General features: G+C 41.9%; 2 protein-coding genes across 6 annotated transcripts in view; both read right to left on the minus strand.

Annotated features, from left to right (window-relative positions):
- The window catches only part of mtmr11 (myotubularin related protein 11), a 37,003-nt gene extending 29,895 nt beyond the window's left edge, over positions 1–7,108 (minus strand). Inside the window, exon 1 of the mRNA XM_039806388.1 lies at positions 6,619–7,108. Within this exon, the coding sequence (XP_039662322.1) occupies positions 6,619–6,675 (57 nt within the window). The 5' untranslated portion in view covers positions 6,676–7,108. The remainder of the gene's footprint in view (positions 1–6,618) is intronic.
- A 5,840-nt stretch (positions 7,109–12,948) lies between these two features.
- The window catches only part of otud7b (OTU deubiquitinase 7B), a 43,329-nt gene continuing 41,097 nt past the window's right edge, over positions 12,949–15,180 (minus strand). For all 5 annotated transcript variants that reach the window (XM_039805733.1, XM_039805732.1, XM_039805731.1 and 2 more), the window contains one exon: positions 12,949–15,172. In XM_039805733.1, the coding sequence (XP_039661667.1) occupies positions 13,688–15,172 (1,485 nt within the window). In that variant the 3' untranslated portion in view covers positions 12,949–13,687. The remainder of the gene's footprint in view (positions 15,173–15,180) is intronic.

Genomic DNA, 15,180 nt, shown 5'->3' on the forward strand with positions numbered 1-15,180 from the left:
GCGGAAGTTCTGCTGGCATTCAGCTGCAGACTGGGCTATGCACATAATAAGAAATTTGTGAACACAAAAAATGTGACAAAAGATATACAGCCAATGCATTTATATGTGAAATCCAGGCATTTCTCCTTCACTTCTTCACAGTTTTGCACAGGAGTTAAAACAAGCAACAAAGATAAGGAAAATAGGAATGACATAATGTCTAGGCATAAACTTGCCTTAGTGAAAGCAAGGCTGCCTTGATCTCGGAGTCACAAATAACTTAAAACAAACCACATTTCCAGGGCTGTGTTTAAGCTGACGTTTGACTTTTGCTTTAATCGTGCGGCTTCAGCGTCCCCACTCTATCACTTTCATTGCAGCTTTCTCCCCCCGTGCTGCCTCTCTGCCCCACTTTTGCCCTCCTCTGCTCCCTCCCTTCATCCCCAGGGGCAGCGGCCAAGGCTTATTGCAGTTTCCATTGCTCATGGCTTTCCCTTGCTACTGCCGCCAGACTTCTGCAGTAAGTGTGCTTGTTCCTGGGTCTGGAACATTCTTCTCAAACTCATAAGGAAAAAAGAACAAATGGGAATTTTGGAGAGACACCGGAGAAATAGCACAGTAAAATCTTATTTTATGTGGGACAACTGACAACGAGAACTGTTTCACTACAATTCGGTTTCCAAGTTGTTTTCTGAGGGGGGGGAAAAAACGGCTCTGGGCTGGTGGACACACTGCCACCACCTCTTTTGAAAATAAAGCTGTACCAACAAGCTGAGCTGCATTTGAACTATGTCTCAAGAATATGATTTTCAATTCCAAACAAGACTCAATCACTGACTTATGGATACTTTTTTGCAGAGACGTCCCAAAACACCCTGTGGACCTAGCATCCGTTCTGAGTCTCTTCTGAAAGCTTCTCCTTCTGAGTTACGCTCCACTCTGGGCTTGTAAAACACGCATTAGCTTTTAGCCACTGTTCACTGTACTGAGTAAGTCACAGCCAGTTCATTTGTATTGTGCTTTTCATTTCCTAACATGAATGGGGACAGTCATATGGCATTGTGAACTGGCTTGGAAGGAAAAAGAGGACATGAGGTAGTTTTGCTAAAGGGGGCTCACTTTGAATTTTTGTCTGCAGAAAAAAAAAAAAGCCAGGCTGAGCACTTTCATAATTTTTTGGATCACCATGTCTTTCTTCAATTCCTTTAGAAACAAACCTGCAACAATGCACTGTATTTGCTACATTGTGATAGAAACAGCCTCAGTGGAAGTATACTACCTGGTGTATCGCATAAAGAAACACAACAACTGCATTGCAGAAAAAGCTGCAATTTGGCCTCAATATGAAACACAGAAATGACAGAAAGGACAGAAACAGATTCCGACATATAGAGGTTAGTAGTAAAATAAATGTTTCATGAATTGGGAATTCAGATGTTTAATAATCAATGAGACCATTTCAGCTTCACACTATAGTGAATATCCAGCTTTTAACCCATTTCTCTGCAAAAGCCTCCCGCAATTAGCGCAGATATCCCTGCTGTGATGTTTTATTCTGAAACCTTCCACAAAAGCCTAAAAAAAAAAAAGGGAATATTTACAGCAGTTTCTGCATTCTTATGCATTCTTAATTATAAACACAATCAGTCTAGACTTCCAGACGCAAAACAAAAAGATAATTACTGGCTTTTTTAATGGTATCCCTGCTGAATGATTTGCATAGTCATTGTCTCATACCATATTTGCTTCTTCATTATCTCCTCCCCTTATTGAAAAACTGTTCAGTGTTGACAGGGAATTACACAGATGCTTTTGCAGTTGATGATGCACTGTATGGGCAGTACAGGAAGCAAAATTACGAATCCCACTATGGCCATGCCAAGACCCGCCCTACAAAACAGTTTGATTGGTTGGAGTTAGGCATTTGACCTTGGGTGGTTAAGGTTAGGATAGGCGATTGGCCAGGGGATAGGACCTGTACAAATGGGGTTATGTTACCTTGCATAAGCATGGACGCCTGGTAGAAACAAATGATCGCCTAATTGCCCGAGTCTACCAAAACCCGATCTTGAACAGGGCGCATTCACAACGCTAAAATGCGGATTTTGTACCTAATTATGTGATAGAAAATGAAAAAACAAACAGCAGAAATAAATAAGCCACAGCAACTGAGCCGCGCGGAGGAGAGCCCGTCGCCGCAGCGTTCCCGGCAAAACACAGCCGCTGCGGCCCCTGATCCAATCGACCAGCCAAAACAGAGTGACGAGGATTACACTAGTAGACCAACTGTATGTCGTCGGAAAGTCCAAGTTGCGGCGATGGAGAAAAAGCCAGCGGGAGCAACGCGGCTGCAGGATCTGGAGCTCAGTCCGTTAAAATTACATGTAACCAAATCATACAAAAAATAGTGAGAATGAGCTGGACATTTCAGTCTGTTTAAACTTCACCTTGAAGCAAAACTTAGTTCAGAAGGGTGAAGTTTCCGTTTGGACTCAGATCTGTGAACCGATCATAATAAATTTCTTTTTTGTAGTCGAGTAGTTCATCTTTAGTTTATTAGTGGAAGCAGTATCAAGTGGAAGAATGTAATAACCTAGGCTTACAGGCATGAGGATTACATTTTAACAAAGTAGATTATATTAATATCAAAACTTAATTGACTTTGAACAATCACAAATAGCCTATGGAGCTTTGATTTCAAAAAGACTCCTGTTATACAGTATTTAGGTTTACATTTTATTGTTATTTGAACAGCTGAGCATTTAATCATGAACCAGGTGAAGAAACCGGTTTATTATTTATTTGATTTTGCAACTGTTTCTATGAAACTACTTGTGACATGTCATATTTGATTTGGGCTTTGACTGAACATTTGCTCTCACTTCGCGGAAAAAAATATCGCGATATATATCGTATATCGATATTCAGCCAAAATATATCGGGATATGACTTTTGGTCCATATCGCCCAGCCCTAACGCCTGGCCAATAAATGCTATTGAAGGGCGGGTCTTGGCGCGGCCATAGTGGGATTCGTAATACCGTGTACATGAAGGTTCAAAGGTCATCTGAAGCCAAGTAAAACTTATTTAACAAGACTAAGAGTCTACCGCGATGCTGGCAGCTCTTTGAGGCTGTACGTAGGCACAGTGGTGCGTTAAGTTAAATGCTAACATCAGCATGCTATCATGCTTACAGTGATGATGCTACTGTTTAGAAGGTATAATGTTGATCATGTTCACCATCAAAAGTCATGTGTCAGCATGCTAACATTTTCTAAATACGACGAACACAAAGTACGGCCAAATTTGGAAGGCTACACATGTAATATTTCAATGTGTCAGATACATATTTAATCAACATTTAGAGAATTAAGAATATCAGATCCAACACTGTCTAGGAGGTACCCAAAATTAAAGGACTATGATCTGGATTGGGTCTGAAAAATCTTAAACCTTAAATCTTGCACATCCCTTGTTATGACAAGTCGTCCTGAGGGGAACGTGATGTCTGCCCACATTTCAGAAAGTCGATCCAATAGTCGTCAAGACATTTCACTCAGAAGCACACACGCCAACCCCATGGTGGCGCTCGATTAAAGAAATGGGGATCACCAAAGTCAATAGGACTCATCCACTCTGGGGACCATGGATATAGCTGTACCAAATGTTGAGGAAATCCAGCCAATAGTGATGGACTGACTGATCAACATTTCAATGTTGCGGGCCACGCTGCGAGCATGGCTACCATCATGGCTACCATCATGGCTACCATCATGGCTACCATCATGGCTACCATCATGGTAAAAATGAAATGGCAGTATTAAAAAAAAAAAGCATCAAATTAAAAAGGCGGCAGTTTCCTTTAGCCTGCATTCACAAATCATGCGCTATTTGATATTTTTTTCATCGATACCTATACTGCCTGTCAGTGGAGCCCTGACATATCGGTTTCCAGGATTCTTCTTTTAAAAAAGGACTGGAGGGTTGTGTAGTGGCCAGACAGACCGTTGGACTGTGACTGAAGGATCACATCTGACGCCCACAACATGCAGCGTGTTCATCAACAGCAACATCTCCTCCTCTTGGTCTCTGGAGCACACTTGCCTCTCTAAACCCTCTCACTAAATAGTACATCATCACAGATGCCAGTGTCAGGTAAATGGCTTAAGTGAAAATCTAATGCTGAATATTGTATTCTCAGTGGCTGGTATAATCTCTGGTATAAAATGTTTTCACAGTCACCTCTACTCTGACAGCTCAGGTCCCATGAGTGAGATTATCCAAGCCATTACATATATACTCAAAACAGACAAACGGCCTAGCCTCTCAGCCCTATCGCAAGTGAATAGTGCCTCTGGTTAATTATGACCCAATGCCAGATCAATACACTCTCTAACGTGACCATAAATCTGCCCTGCCATTAAGACGAGCCCATTGTTGTGCTCTGTTTAAGCAGTAGAAGCCTCTGCGGCTCAAGGCCTGGCAGTGAATGTGACGTCTGGATCCAATGGGAGCGGGTGTGGGTGACTGTACTGCTTTGGCCCACTCCTATCAGGCTTGGATCTTCAGCCACATTGAATAGAGCTCAGATGATCCCTCCTCTGGCATTTTTGCTTCTGCGGAGCTTTGTGCTCTGTGCCTTTCATGCTGACTGCTTCAAAGCTGGCTGCGAGATGTAGATAGAGTGAACTCAAGGGGATAGGCGCAGCCAAAATAAGGTCTGCTATTCTGTCAAGATGCAGGCCTAAGCATCCTTGTGTAGCATGTACTGCTGATGTATTCTCATTTATATTTTAAGCAAAAATGTCAAACATTTCCTAACTAAAGCCTTTTAAATTGTGAGGATTTGCTGCTTTTTTATCTTACGTAAGTATAAAGTAGATCTATTTGGATGTTGGTTGCAAGCTATTTAAAGATGTCTCATTCTGTTTTAGTTCATTGGGATTTTTATTTTCTGACTTTTTGTGAAACAAATAATGGATTAATCAAGAAAGTGATTCGCAGATTAAATTATAATAATGAAAAAATAGTTGCAGCCTTATCATAATTCATGCCATACAAAATGGCTTGGGTATTACACCCTGATTGAGGAAGAGAAGATTCATCAACACATGAAAACTGCAAAGCCATCTGGTCCACATTCAGCCAAGGATTGGATTCAGTTTTCTAAAGCAGTCTTAGCACATGTTCATGGAAGAGGAACCAACAAGAGTGTGTGGGTGGCCTGTGCACATATTATACACAGCCTACTACCCTAAATTACCATATCTTAGGCTCAGCCACATTCTCATACTTTTCAGATTCAATTGGTGGGGGGCTGTGATGATTTCTGCGCGTCTCATTCGGAGGTAATCAAATTCAAAACCTCTACCTCTCAACTGCTGTCTCCATGGCGACAGCCAGATGTTGTGCAGTGCACATCACCCCCACTCCACATGCAGGCCTCGCCTGAGGGCAGAGTAAAGAGGCATCTGTTAGCGTTTCCCCCTGCGGCTGCTGAAAATAACCAGGGAGAGACAAAAAACCAAGGCAACACAAAGACGGTGCCAAGTTCCCAAAGGAATGAGCAACTCTGAACACATTCATACTGTGTACATACACATTGCTTTTGTGCTGTCTAACAAACTAAAGGTAGTCCTTTTAACCTCTAACCTCCTCGGGTGCTCCAAAACTGGGGCAGTAGCTTAGTGATAATTTGAAATGCACGGATTTCATCTTCAGCATTTCAAAGCAATTTCTTAAAGCACCATGTGACCTTTCAAGGCTTTGGCAAATTAAAGCAGCTGAAACTGGCTGCAACTGTTCACCGCACAAGAGATGATGATGGTCGTCTGCAACATTTGTCTTTGTGTGCAACAACTTAATCCCATATGAGGCAAACCCCCACACACCTCCCTGCCACACGAGAAGTGATTAAGATTCGCCACCACTTCACTAGACTTTAATAAGACTTGCAGCCAAAGCTAGAGTGACATTATGTACCCTTATAGCAATTACTGTATGCATCTCCCTGTTGTCCAGGCAGAAAGAAACAGCAGCCCTTTGTAGCCTTGTCGTCAATCCCCCAGCCACTCTGTAAAGCCATCCTGAGTTGTGAACAAAAATAACATGAGACAGTCCACATTCACATTCACATTCACACATTGAACAGGCTCACAAAGGGATCTCTGAGGAGGGGACCACAGGTTTCTAATCCAGCCAGGCTGCAAACTACCTGAATGTACATTTATAGCTCTGCATTTTGAATGATGGCCGGTGTTTCCTGCATCATCTGCTTCCTGGCCTTCTCTGGTGTTCAATCACATGAGTGTTGGTGTGTTTTAGCACTGAGCAAGCTAAATTGACTTAACAGCTTTTACTATAACGTTAGTGGCATGTCCCAGAGCAGAGAATATGAAAAAAAAAAAAAGATACACAAACATATTTCCATTCCCAAATGTCTAGAAATTAACATCTTGTGTATTAGAAAATTAAATCACTCAAGACTGGGTTTTTAATACCCAAACTATAGCTCAGTCTAGTTATGCGACAGTATAAAACAGGATAAAACAAGTTAATAATAGTGCTGTTACAAGTCTACTAAACAGAGCTAATATAGTTAGCTAGCGTCACATAGCTAACTTAACGTTATGACCTTACCTTGATATCTGGGAGCATTTGTCTCACTTTGAACGTGGTTTTAGATCCTGTCAACATTTTTGACGACTGGTCCACTCGACTTAAATAGAAAAGAATACGAGCGAAATAAAGCTGAATGTTTTTTTGTTTTTTTTATGTGTGAAAACGGTCGCAGTGTTAGTGTTGTCCTCTTTCCATTTTTAGCCGAGAGAAACCGTCAGAGACCGAAGAAAGGGTCCGGAGTCCAGTAACGGTTAGCCTGTATCACCTCACCGGCTGCTACAAACGAGGTGTTCAGTGTGGACAAGCCAACTATTTTCGCTCTTTTCATCGCTATTCGCACTGACAGCATCCGTGTCCCGAGAGCACACCCTGCCGAAACCCACCACCAGTCACCGGACTGTTACTAACTGCTGTTAGTCACTAACGGGGAGATGTGTTCACCGTTACTGCTGCTTTCCACCCATTGGGCTCTGTTTGTTTATCCCCTTCGCCATAGTGAAACGCACACTGGTGGGAGGAAAAACACTAAGTGCAGCGGTGGAGCTTCTTAAAGGGCCAGTAGGCTACATCTGGAAAATAAAACAGTATATCCTTGAGAGTCCAAAATTGAAGTTGAGTACAGTGACAGAAGGTGCAAAGATGTCAGTTTTCCCCGCTTTCACTAGACTCCTCGAACTCACCACAAACGCAACACTGACATTTACACAGTGGTAGAATAAGTACCAGAAGGTAAAAATACTAAAAGTCTTGCATTTATAACAAGTAAATGTACGCTACAGAAGTATTATCAGCAACATGCACCTTTAATATATTTTGGTTAATATACTTCTAATTATTATTATGTTTTACTCTCTATTCATCTGTACTTATGTCTGTCCTTGTGCTGCAACACCCAAATGTATCCTCTGTGGATAAAAAAAAAGGCCTACCTTATCTTATCTTATCTCAGGTAATTTAACTGCTTTATACAAACATTGGTAGTTTAACCCATAACAATATGCATTTTATAAGAGTTAATCATATGTCCTATATGTCTAAAAAGTGAAAAGGTCAATATTTCTCTCTGAAATTTGGTGAAGTAGAAGTATTAATTATGATTAAAAGGAAAGTACCCCTTGTGGCCGAGTTGGCCCAGTGGGTAGAGCAGGGGCACATATACTTGGAGGTTTATACCTTGATGCAGAGGTCCAGGGTTTGAAACCAACCTGTGACTATTTTCCTGCATGTCTTCCCCCCCTCTCTCTCTCTCCCCTTTCTCACCTAGCTGTCCTGTCAAATGAAGGCAGAAAAGCCCAAAAAATAATCTTTAAAAGGAAGGAAATACCTCAATAATGTAATGTATGCGGGTACACGCACTTAGTTTCTTTGCACCATTGCATTTACAAAACTCCTCTCAATTTGTATAATTAGTTTCAAGTTAGACTCCTTAAACTCAAACTGTCCACGCTTGTTATTCTATCTTGCCCTTTGTTTTGACATTCATTTCCTACATCTGTGCCCTTTGTTGACACGCATGATAAATCTTTGTTTAAAGTGGATCTCATAATGTATAAATTGAATTGGTAATGACTTTATTCTCCATTGGCATTCAATGTTATGCACAAATGAAAGAGCCAGGTTTTGATAGGTTTCACAGTGAGTGCTCTGGCATTGTAAGCAAGCCAACATCCACAAAACCATTCGACTCTTGACCTTTTTGGTGTTTCAGTCTTACAAAACCCCTCTTAAAAAAAAAACTAAATGATTCTGTGAATTTACCATCTGCAGTCTCTTTTCAGTCAACAGCACCTTTTTTCAGATCCTTTAGCAGCTCTGTGTTGGGACTGGCTCCTCTCTCATCCAAACTTGTGGAAAGAAAACCACCGATAACTCACTTCCAGGCAAAGACAGGAGGCCAATGCAGAAATTCCTTTCCAGAGAGAACAGGGACAGTTTGAATAATCCTGAGCGACAGTGTGTCCTGCTTAACAGGTGGGGAGACGGTGTCCTTGTGAACTATAATAGAGAGAGGTCTGGATTTTTTACCACATGGGAAACTGTTCAATATTACATAAGGGTCTCCGATTTCTCTAATACATAAAACAGTCCCAGACACAGGACCTTGCATCATCTGAGCTGGAGTTATTCAACAACGTATAATGCAGCCAGGTGAGGGTAATACCGAATGACACAGATAACAAATAAGCATTTACAATAAAATATATGGCTGAGCTCTGTGTTCATCTAGTTATTTTTATTCCAATGAAATGTCTCCAACTATTTTAGGTCTCTGCAACTCCACGTTAAAAAGAATGATGATAATATGTTTGATAGATGAAGTAATTCTGTTTTCTCTACACATAGAGTCGAGAGCTATATAACAGTGATTCTGGGGCTGGTCGGGATTTAGTGCCTTGCTTAAGGACGCTTTGGCAGGACAGATGCTTTCTGGTGACTCTGTCCAGTTAAAGGACAGTTTCACACCATTACCCGAAAACCTTAAACAGCCTGCAATTGAGGATTATTTAAATTTTGGACTAATCTGTTAGTTATTTTCCCTTGTGAAAAAGAGGACTTCTTCAAAATGCTTTTTTTGTCTGACCAACAGTCCAAAACCCCAACTATATTCAGTTTACTATCAAATAAGACATAAATGCAACTAATCTTCATAATTGAAAGGCTGGAACAAGGGCTTCTTTTAGCGTACAAAATGAAATAATTGATTCATTAGTCAATTATCAATGGCCGATAATTCCAAGATATCCCAGCCAAGTGCTGAGATTTGATGTATTGACATTTTAAATGTGTAAAATCATCTTTACATCATTACATCTATTAATGTCAATTATATTTTTATGGAATTAATCCCATATCAGTGATCATTTATGATCCAGATATATGTTTCTAACAGCTTTTTTTTTAATGTGAAACAGAAAAGACAGGAAGCACAGCCTTCTTGAAATACATTGAGAATTTATTCAAACGGTGCAAAAAAATTAATAATTATAATTATAATAATAATAACCTAACATAAAATCTGATGTTCTTTCTATCCAGATTGCACTGTCACACAGCCTTAGGGCTCTCCTCTCAAAAAAAAACAAACAAAAAAAAAAACAATAAAACGATAAAAAATAAACATCAAAATACCAGGACAACTGAAATCAAGTTAAAATAATGCACAAATTTGGTAAAATGGATTTGCCATTTACATGCAACAGTTCCAGTCCCATGCAACTCGAAGTATTCCATGTTAATGTCACTGATGATGAATATTCTGCTCACACAGAAAATACAGTGTTGTACAATATATAAAAATATATCAGTTGTGTCGCAAAACTAATTCTGAGCCATTTCTCTTCTGGTTTGGAGGAAACGAGCTGGGTCAACAAGAACACTGCTGTCATGTTTTAGCATAGCACGGATCGGTGGCTGTAGAAAAAAAAAAAAGTAAACAAAATGTAGAAATCAAAAAAAGCAACCAAACAAATAAAAGCCAGACCGCTAGACAATTAGCCATGTGAGAAAGAACATCCTAAAATGTCGCAACTAAACATTCCACAAGGAAACCTATTAAAAAATCTCACTATAAATATATATTCTCAAATGGTGTCTCGTTAGGTCAGCATTTAGGAAATAAGTTTGCAATGAGAGAGCCTCGAGGACCAAGAGGCTCGTCTGGGAGTCGCCTTCGACAGCCAAAATGTCACTTTCTGGTAAACACTAAATCCAGCTCTTACAAGCTTATCATCCATACCTGGTTGAGTATCCAACAATATACATTCTTACCCTTTTAAAAACACTGGAAAACTGCGGGCTTACAAAAATAACTTGGAACATATTTATACAACCTCTCATTGTTTTTGTTTTCTTAAATACAAAACAGTGTTTGTAACCTGTAACGTCTGATGTCTTACATGTTTCTGAGGCATCCGTTTCATTGCAAAAAAAAATAAAAAATGGTTTTGTAAGCTAATTATTACTTTGGAGGGAGGGAAAGAGTATGCACACGTACACATTTTTTTTTTTTTTTTAAACAGGCATCATCTTCCCACAGTAAGGGAACACTTGATGGGTACTGTCTAAATTAAAATGCCAGTGCATGGACACACACATAAACACAGCAACTGCACGTTTCTTTTTGGGAAATAGCATGATTTAAGTGTTTTCTTGTCATTAAAACTCTAGTGTTACTTTAAATGCACAGCAAATCAACTCCCTTCTTCCTTGACCAGCTTTAGCAACACAGAAAATATTGTTATAGTGTTACATAGTGTTGAATTAGCAATACTGAAAATAATTCCCCAATATTTTGGTTATTTTTGCTTGGAGTTTGAGTGTAGGTCGCGAGGGTAAGCTCCAAACACTGAGTTAAAAACAAAACAAGAGTGCCCTCAACTGGGCAAGGCAGTGAATTGCATACTAAATTGTGCTTTTCTAGACTTAATGCCAAAGAACAGATTCAATCAACAAAAGTAGGGCAACAAGAGTCACACTAGCTCAAAAGAAATTCCTCACCATGGCTTATTATAGGAGAAATAATCACAAATATTGAAGTAGCCTTTTTGACATTAGTACAACTAAAACCGCTTTAAATTTGATTGATTATTATAAGGAAGACTCAAACCACATCAGCCCGTATCAACTAGTCGATATGCCCAACTGAAAAGAATCATTATCTCAATAGCTTCAACACGATTTAAAAAATAATTAGAATTTGTTAAATTTTGGGGCAGTAGTAGTAGAGACTGCAGGCAATGCAAGCAGTGGATACTTGATGTCCGTCTTGCACAACGTACAAACAGGATTGTGATGCCACGAGGACAAATGCTGAAAAAGGCAACTAGGAAACTGAGTTAGATGGTGACGCTGGCACCAAAATGCTTTAGCTCTACAGTAACTGAATCCTTTAGAGAAACCCTTCTAGCCTGAGCCCCTGATTCCCCATGAACAGAGGTGGCAGTGTCTGCAGAGATGAACAAAGGACAACAGTCAGGCCACTTCAAAAACAGTAAAAACGTTTTGTATCTACGGACATCAGGAAAGTGCTTGAATTTGTGCAACAAGAGAATACGCAACTGGATTTGGCGGGACGAATGCCAGGAAAAAGAAACTGCCTTCAGTAGAACTTCAGAATTCGCAGTGGGCAACCAAACCAATTAGCATTATCATGTCCTATTAGTGAGGATGACATGAATGTATGACCTCTTTTTTTTTTTTTTTTTTTTTTACATTTCTCAACCACCAGAGCACAGAGGATTTGTCATTTCAAAACGTGTGACCAGAATTGTTTCTATACAATGTGAATGTTATTGGGTATCAACATTTGCATCATGCAAACAGAAATTGGAGACAATTGTCACAACTGCAGACATCCTCGCTGACTTAGAGCAAGTTTGTCATTTGTTTAATAACAAATGGTGTATTTGCTTTACTTCTCTGAAATCCAAAAATGTGTTTATTCACATTTTACACATTTAACTTTACAGCATGTTACGCATTTGACAGGCATCTCCAAAAGCTGTTGTGCTGGATGTGACATTTTGACTTTGTAGTGTGAAGTATTGCATGCCGATGCCAATAATCAAATGCCTCAACACCAACCATTGTTACAGAAAGAGGAAGCCCAACCATGAAAGAGAAACACTGCAACAAACACATTTAATACTCTGGATCAGACTCTGGGAACAGTATCTTACCGTAGTGCTATGTTGCTATGTCGCCTTTGTTCAACAACGCCTGGTTAACAATGCGGCCAATTGCTTTTAATCTTTAAAATGTTGACGTCTTTATGACTCAATTTATAGATGTATAAATTGTGTTTTGCCAAAAGCATGACAGCGCAGAGCAGTTGTCTCTAATGCATGGACATTTATGTGTTTGCATTCTGGAGCATTAGCACCACAGCAGCCTACAGTACGCTTAATCATTTGCATTGCACGGTAGTTTCGATTTGCATTATGCAAATGGTGACCGACAAGGATTCATTCTGCTGTTTCGAGGTACATATGACGCAAGCATTGAGTAACAGTAACACTGAAATCACCCTAACCGGATGTGACTTCAAACTTGCTCAAACATCCCTTAATTAACCAATCCAAATGTATCACAGACCACAAATGTAGTGGATACACTCGTGCCTTTTCTGTTTGTGCTTGCATGTCTGTGTGTGTAGTAGTGTGAATCTAACTTAGTATATATGCGTGCCGGTACTGTATATACGTGTTGATGAGTGTTATGTATGGCGCCTGCCATATACATTCTCTCCACTAGGAGGAGACAGTAGCAAGGCGTTAAACTGATAAAGGAGGAGAGCCTGCAAAACACACACACACACACACACACACACCCCCCCCCCCCCCCCACACACACACACACACACACACACACACACACACACACACACACACACACACACACACACACACACACACACACACGTACGCCTGCATAAGAGCCACAGCAAAATGTAACAGAAGTGCAGTTAGTGTATTCTATGGTCTAACATGTGACCCCAGCAGCCAGAAACCAGCCTGCTTATTAATAGTCATGTCTGTCACTACCCGAGCCGTACCGGAAACCAGATTTTCAGGTCCTATGTTTTTTTGTAATTCAGTGCTTACATGCGTTCAAGTTGTTTGTTTAGGACTCTTGTAATTGTTCATTATATACTTTTTTCTTCTCTTCCTTGGGTGAGATTCCTTCTATAAGCCCCTAGGGGGTTTCTTAATCTCACCTGCACAATCTTTATTTTATATTACTTTATTTTCTTGTGTTACTGTTGTCTTGATTTAATTGTGCAAAATAAACAAAATCAAATCCTGACCCTAACCATTCAAAGTCAATGCCTAACCTCAACCATCTTCGCACGTGCTTAGAACAAATCAGGTTTCCGGTACGGATCGGGCAGCCACAGTGTTGACTCTCTGCCACTTTGAGGTCGTCTATTCCAACAGGAAGTGACACAGCTAAAAAAAAAAAAAAAGGGAGGGAGCTGGTTGTGCCTTTCTTTTGTCCATTCAGAGGCTGATCCGCCCCAGCCGTAATATTTTTTATTTTTTTTTTTTAAAAGGCCACTCATCAAATTCAAGCCATAGCAAAGGTCCATTCAGAACCTGTGGATGGCTGGTTCTGGCTCTCTCTTCTTCAGCTCTTCCCGGTAGCAGTAGGAGCAGTAGTTGCCTGTTTCGGGGTGTCCGTAGTAGGTGCAGGTAGGTGTCCGACAGCGGGTGGACTGCAGGCTGGCCAAACCACCGGCACTGCCCAGTGAGTAGTGTCTGACCGGGGGTTGCCCACTCCGAGAGTCTAAGTTGGAGCGCATGTCCCGGAAGCCGTTGGTGTAACTCCCACCAGCGGGTTCAGACCCAGGGTAGTCTGGTGGGTCAAACTCAGGGGGGTATGAGGGCGCGAGGCGAGAGGGACTCAGGGAGGCGGGGCCTTGTGAGTTATTGTACTGGGGATGGGAGGGACCCTGCGTTGTAGGGCAGTGCCGGGGAAGGGTGGCGTAAGAGGGCAGGCCGGGGTAGGAGGTTGCCGGGGAGCCACCAGCTAGCTGGCGCCGAGTATCCATGTAGCCGTGCATATGAAGGTGCTGGGTAAGGGGTGCTGAAGCAGGAGTCTGGTCTATGAAGGAGGGCCGGGGGATGGGCACAACACCAGAGTACATAGAGGGGCTCAAAGGAGAGGGCTTGAGTTGGTTAAAGGAAGGTGACAAGTTCTCCGACAGCTCCTCTTTGGCCTCATAAGGCCGGTAGGTTAGCTCTGTACCGACAACTGTCTCTTTCTTAGGTGGCTGGATGCCATTGGTGACGCCCTTCCTCTCTGCATCACGCCGCTGTTGTTCTTGCTCGGCCCGAAAGCGTTCCTCTGCATCGGCAAGATACCGTTGGATCATCTCCTCCTGGAAGGGCTGCCGGTTGCTGGTGGTCAAAAGGCTGGCAAAGATTAATTTCCTCTCACCTTGCATGGCGGCTCGCAGGATGCCCAGGCTCACCTTGACATCAGCACTGTACTTGTAGTTATCGCTCTCAGTACTGCTCCCACCACTGCTGCTCATACTGCTCCCTGTTCCATTGAGACGCTCACTACCTGAGGAGGGGGAGCCTTTCCCAGAATCCTCTGAGGCGTGGGCTGAAGGCGAGCTATCCTTGCTGCCCTTCCTCCCCCTAAACGAGCCCTTCTTCTTCTCCACACCCTCCTGCTTGGCACCTCCAGCTCCAGCATTCTTTCCTGTCATCAGTCCGCCCACGTTCTTCTTCAGCTTGCTGCCCAGGCTTTTGCCAAAACTGCCAAGCTTATTGGCCACAGAGTCTGCCCTCTTCTTGTCTTTATCCTTGTCCTTCTCCTTCTTGGTTTTGTCCTTCCCTGCTGTTCCTGTCCCTGCCGAGCCACTGCTGGAGGAACTAGATGAGGAAGAGGAGCTGTTCTTGGCCAAGGACCCTCCTCCATTGACCGTTGATCCTGTGGTTGTTTCTCCGTTGCCATTGGAGCTGCTGCTGACTGACTCCTTATCTGACTCTCCTGAGTCAGGAGGCGTTCGGGCATCCTCTCCTGCTGATGCTGTGGGAGACTCGGGCTGGGCCAGAGGGGCTTGCTGCAAGG

The sequence above is a fragment of the Perca fluviatilis genome, chromosome 7 (genome assembly GCF_010015445.1).
Source record: "Perca fluviatilis chromosome 7, GENO_Pfluv_1.0, whole genome shotgun sequence".
Classification (NCBI taxonomy): Eukaryota; Metazoa; Chordata; class Actinopteri; order Perciformes; family Percidae; genus Perca; species Perca fluviatilis.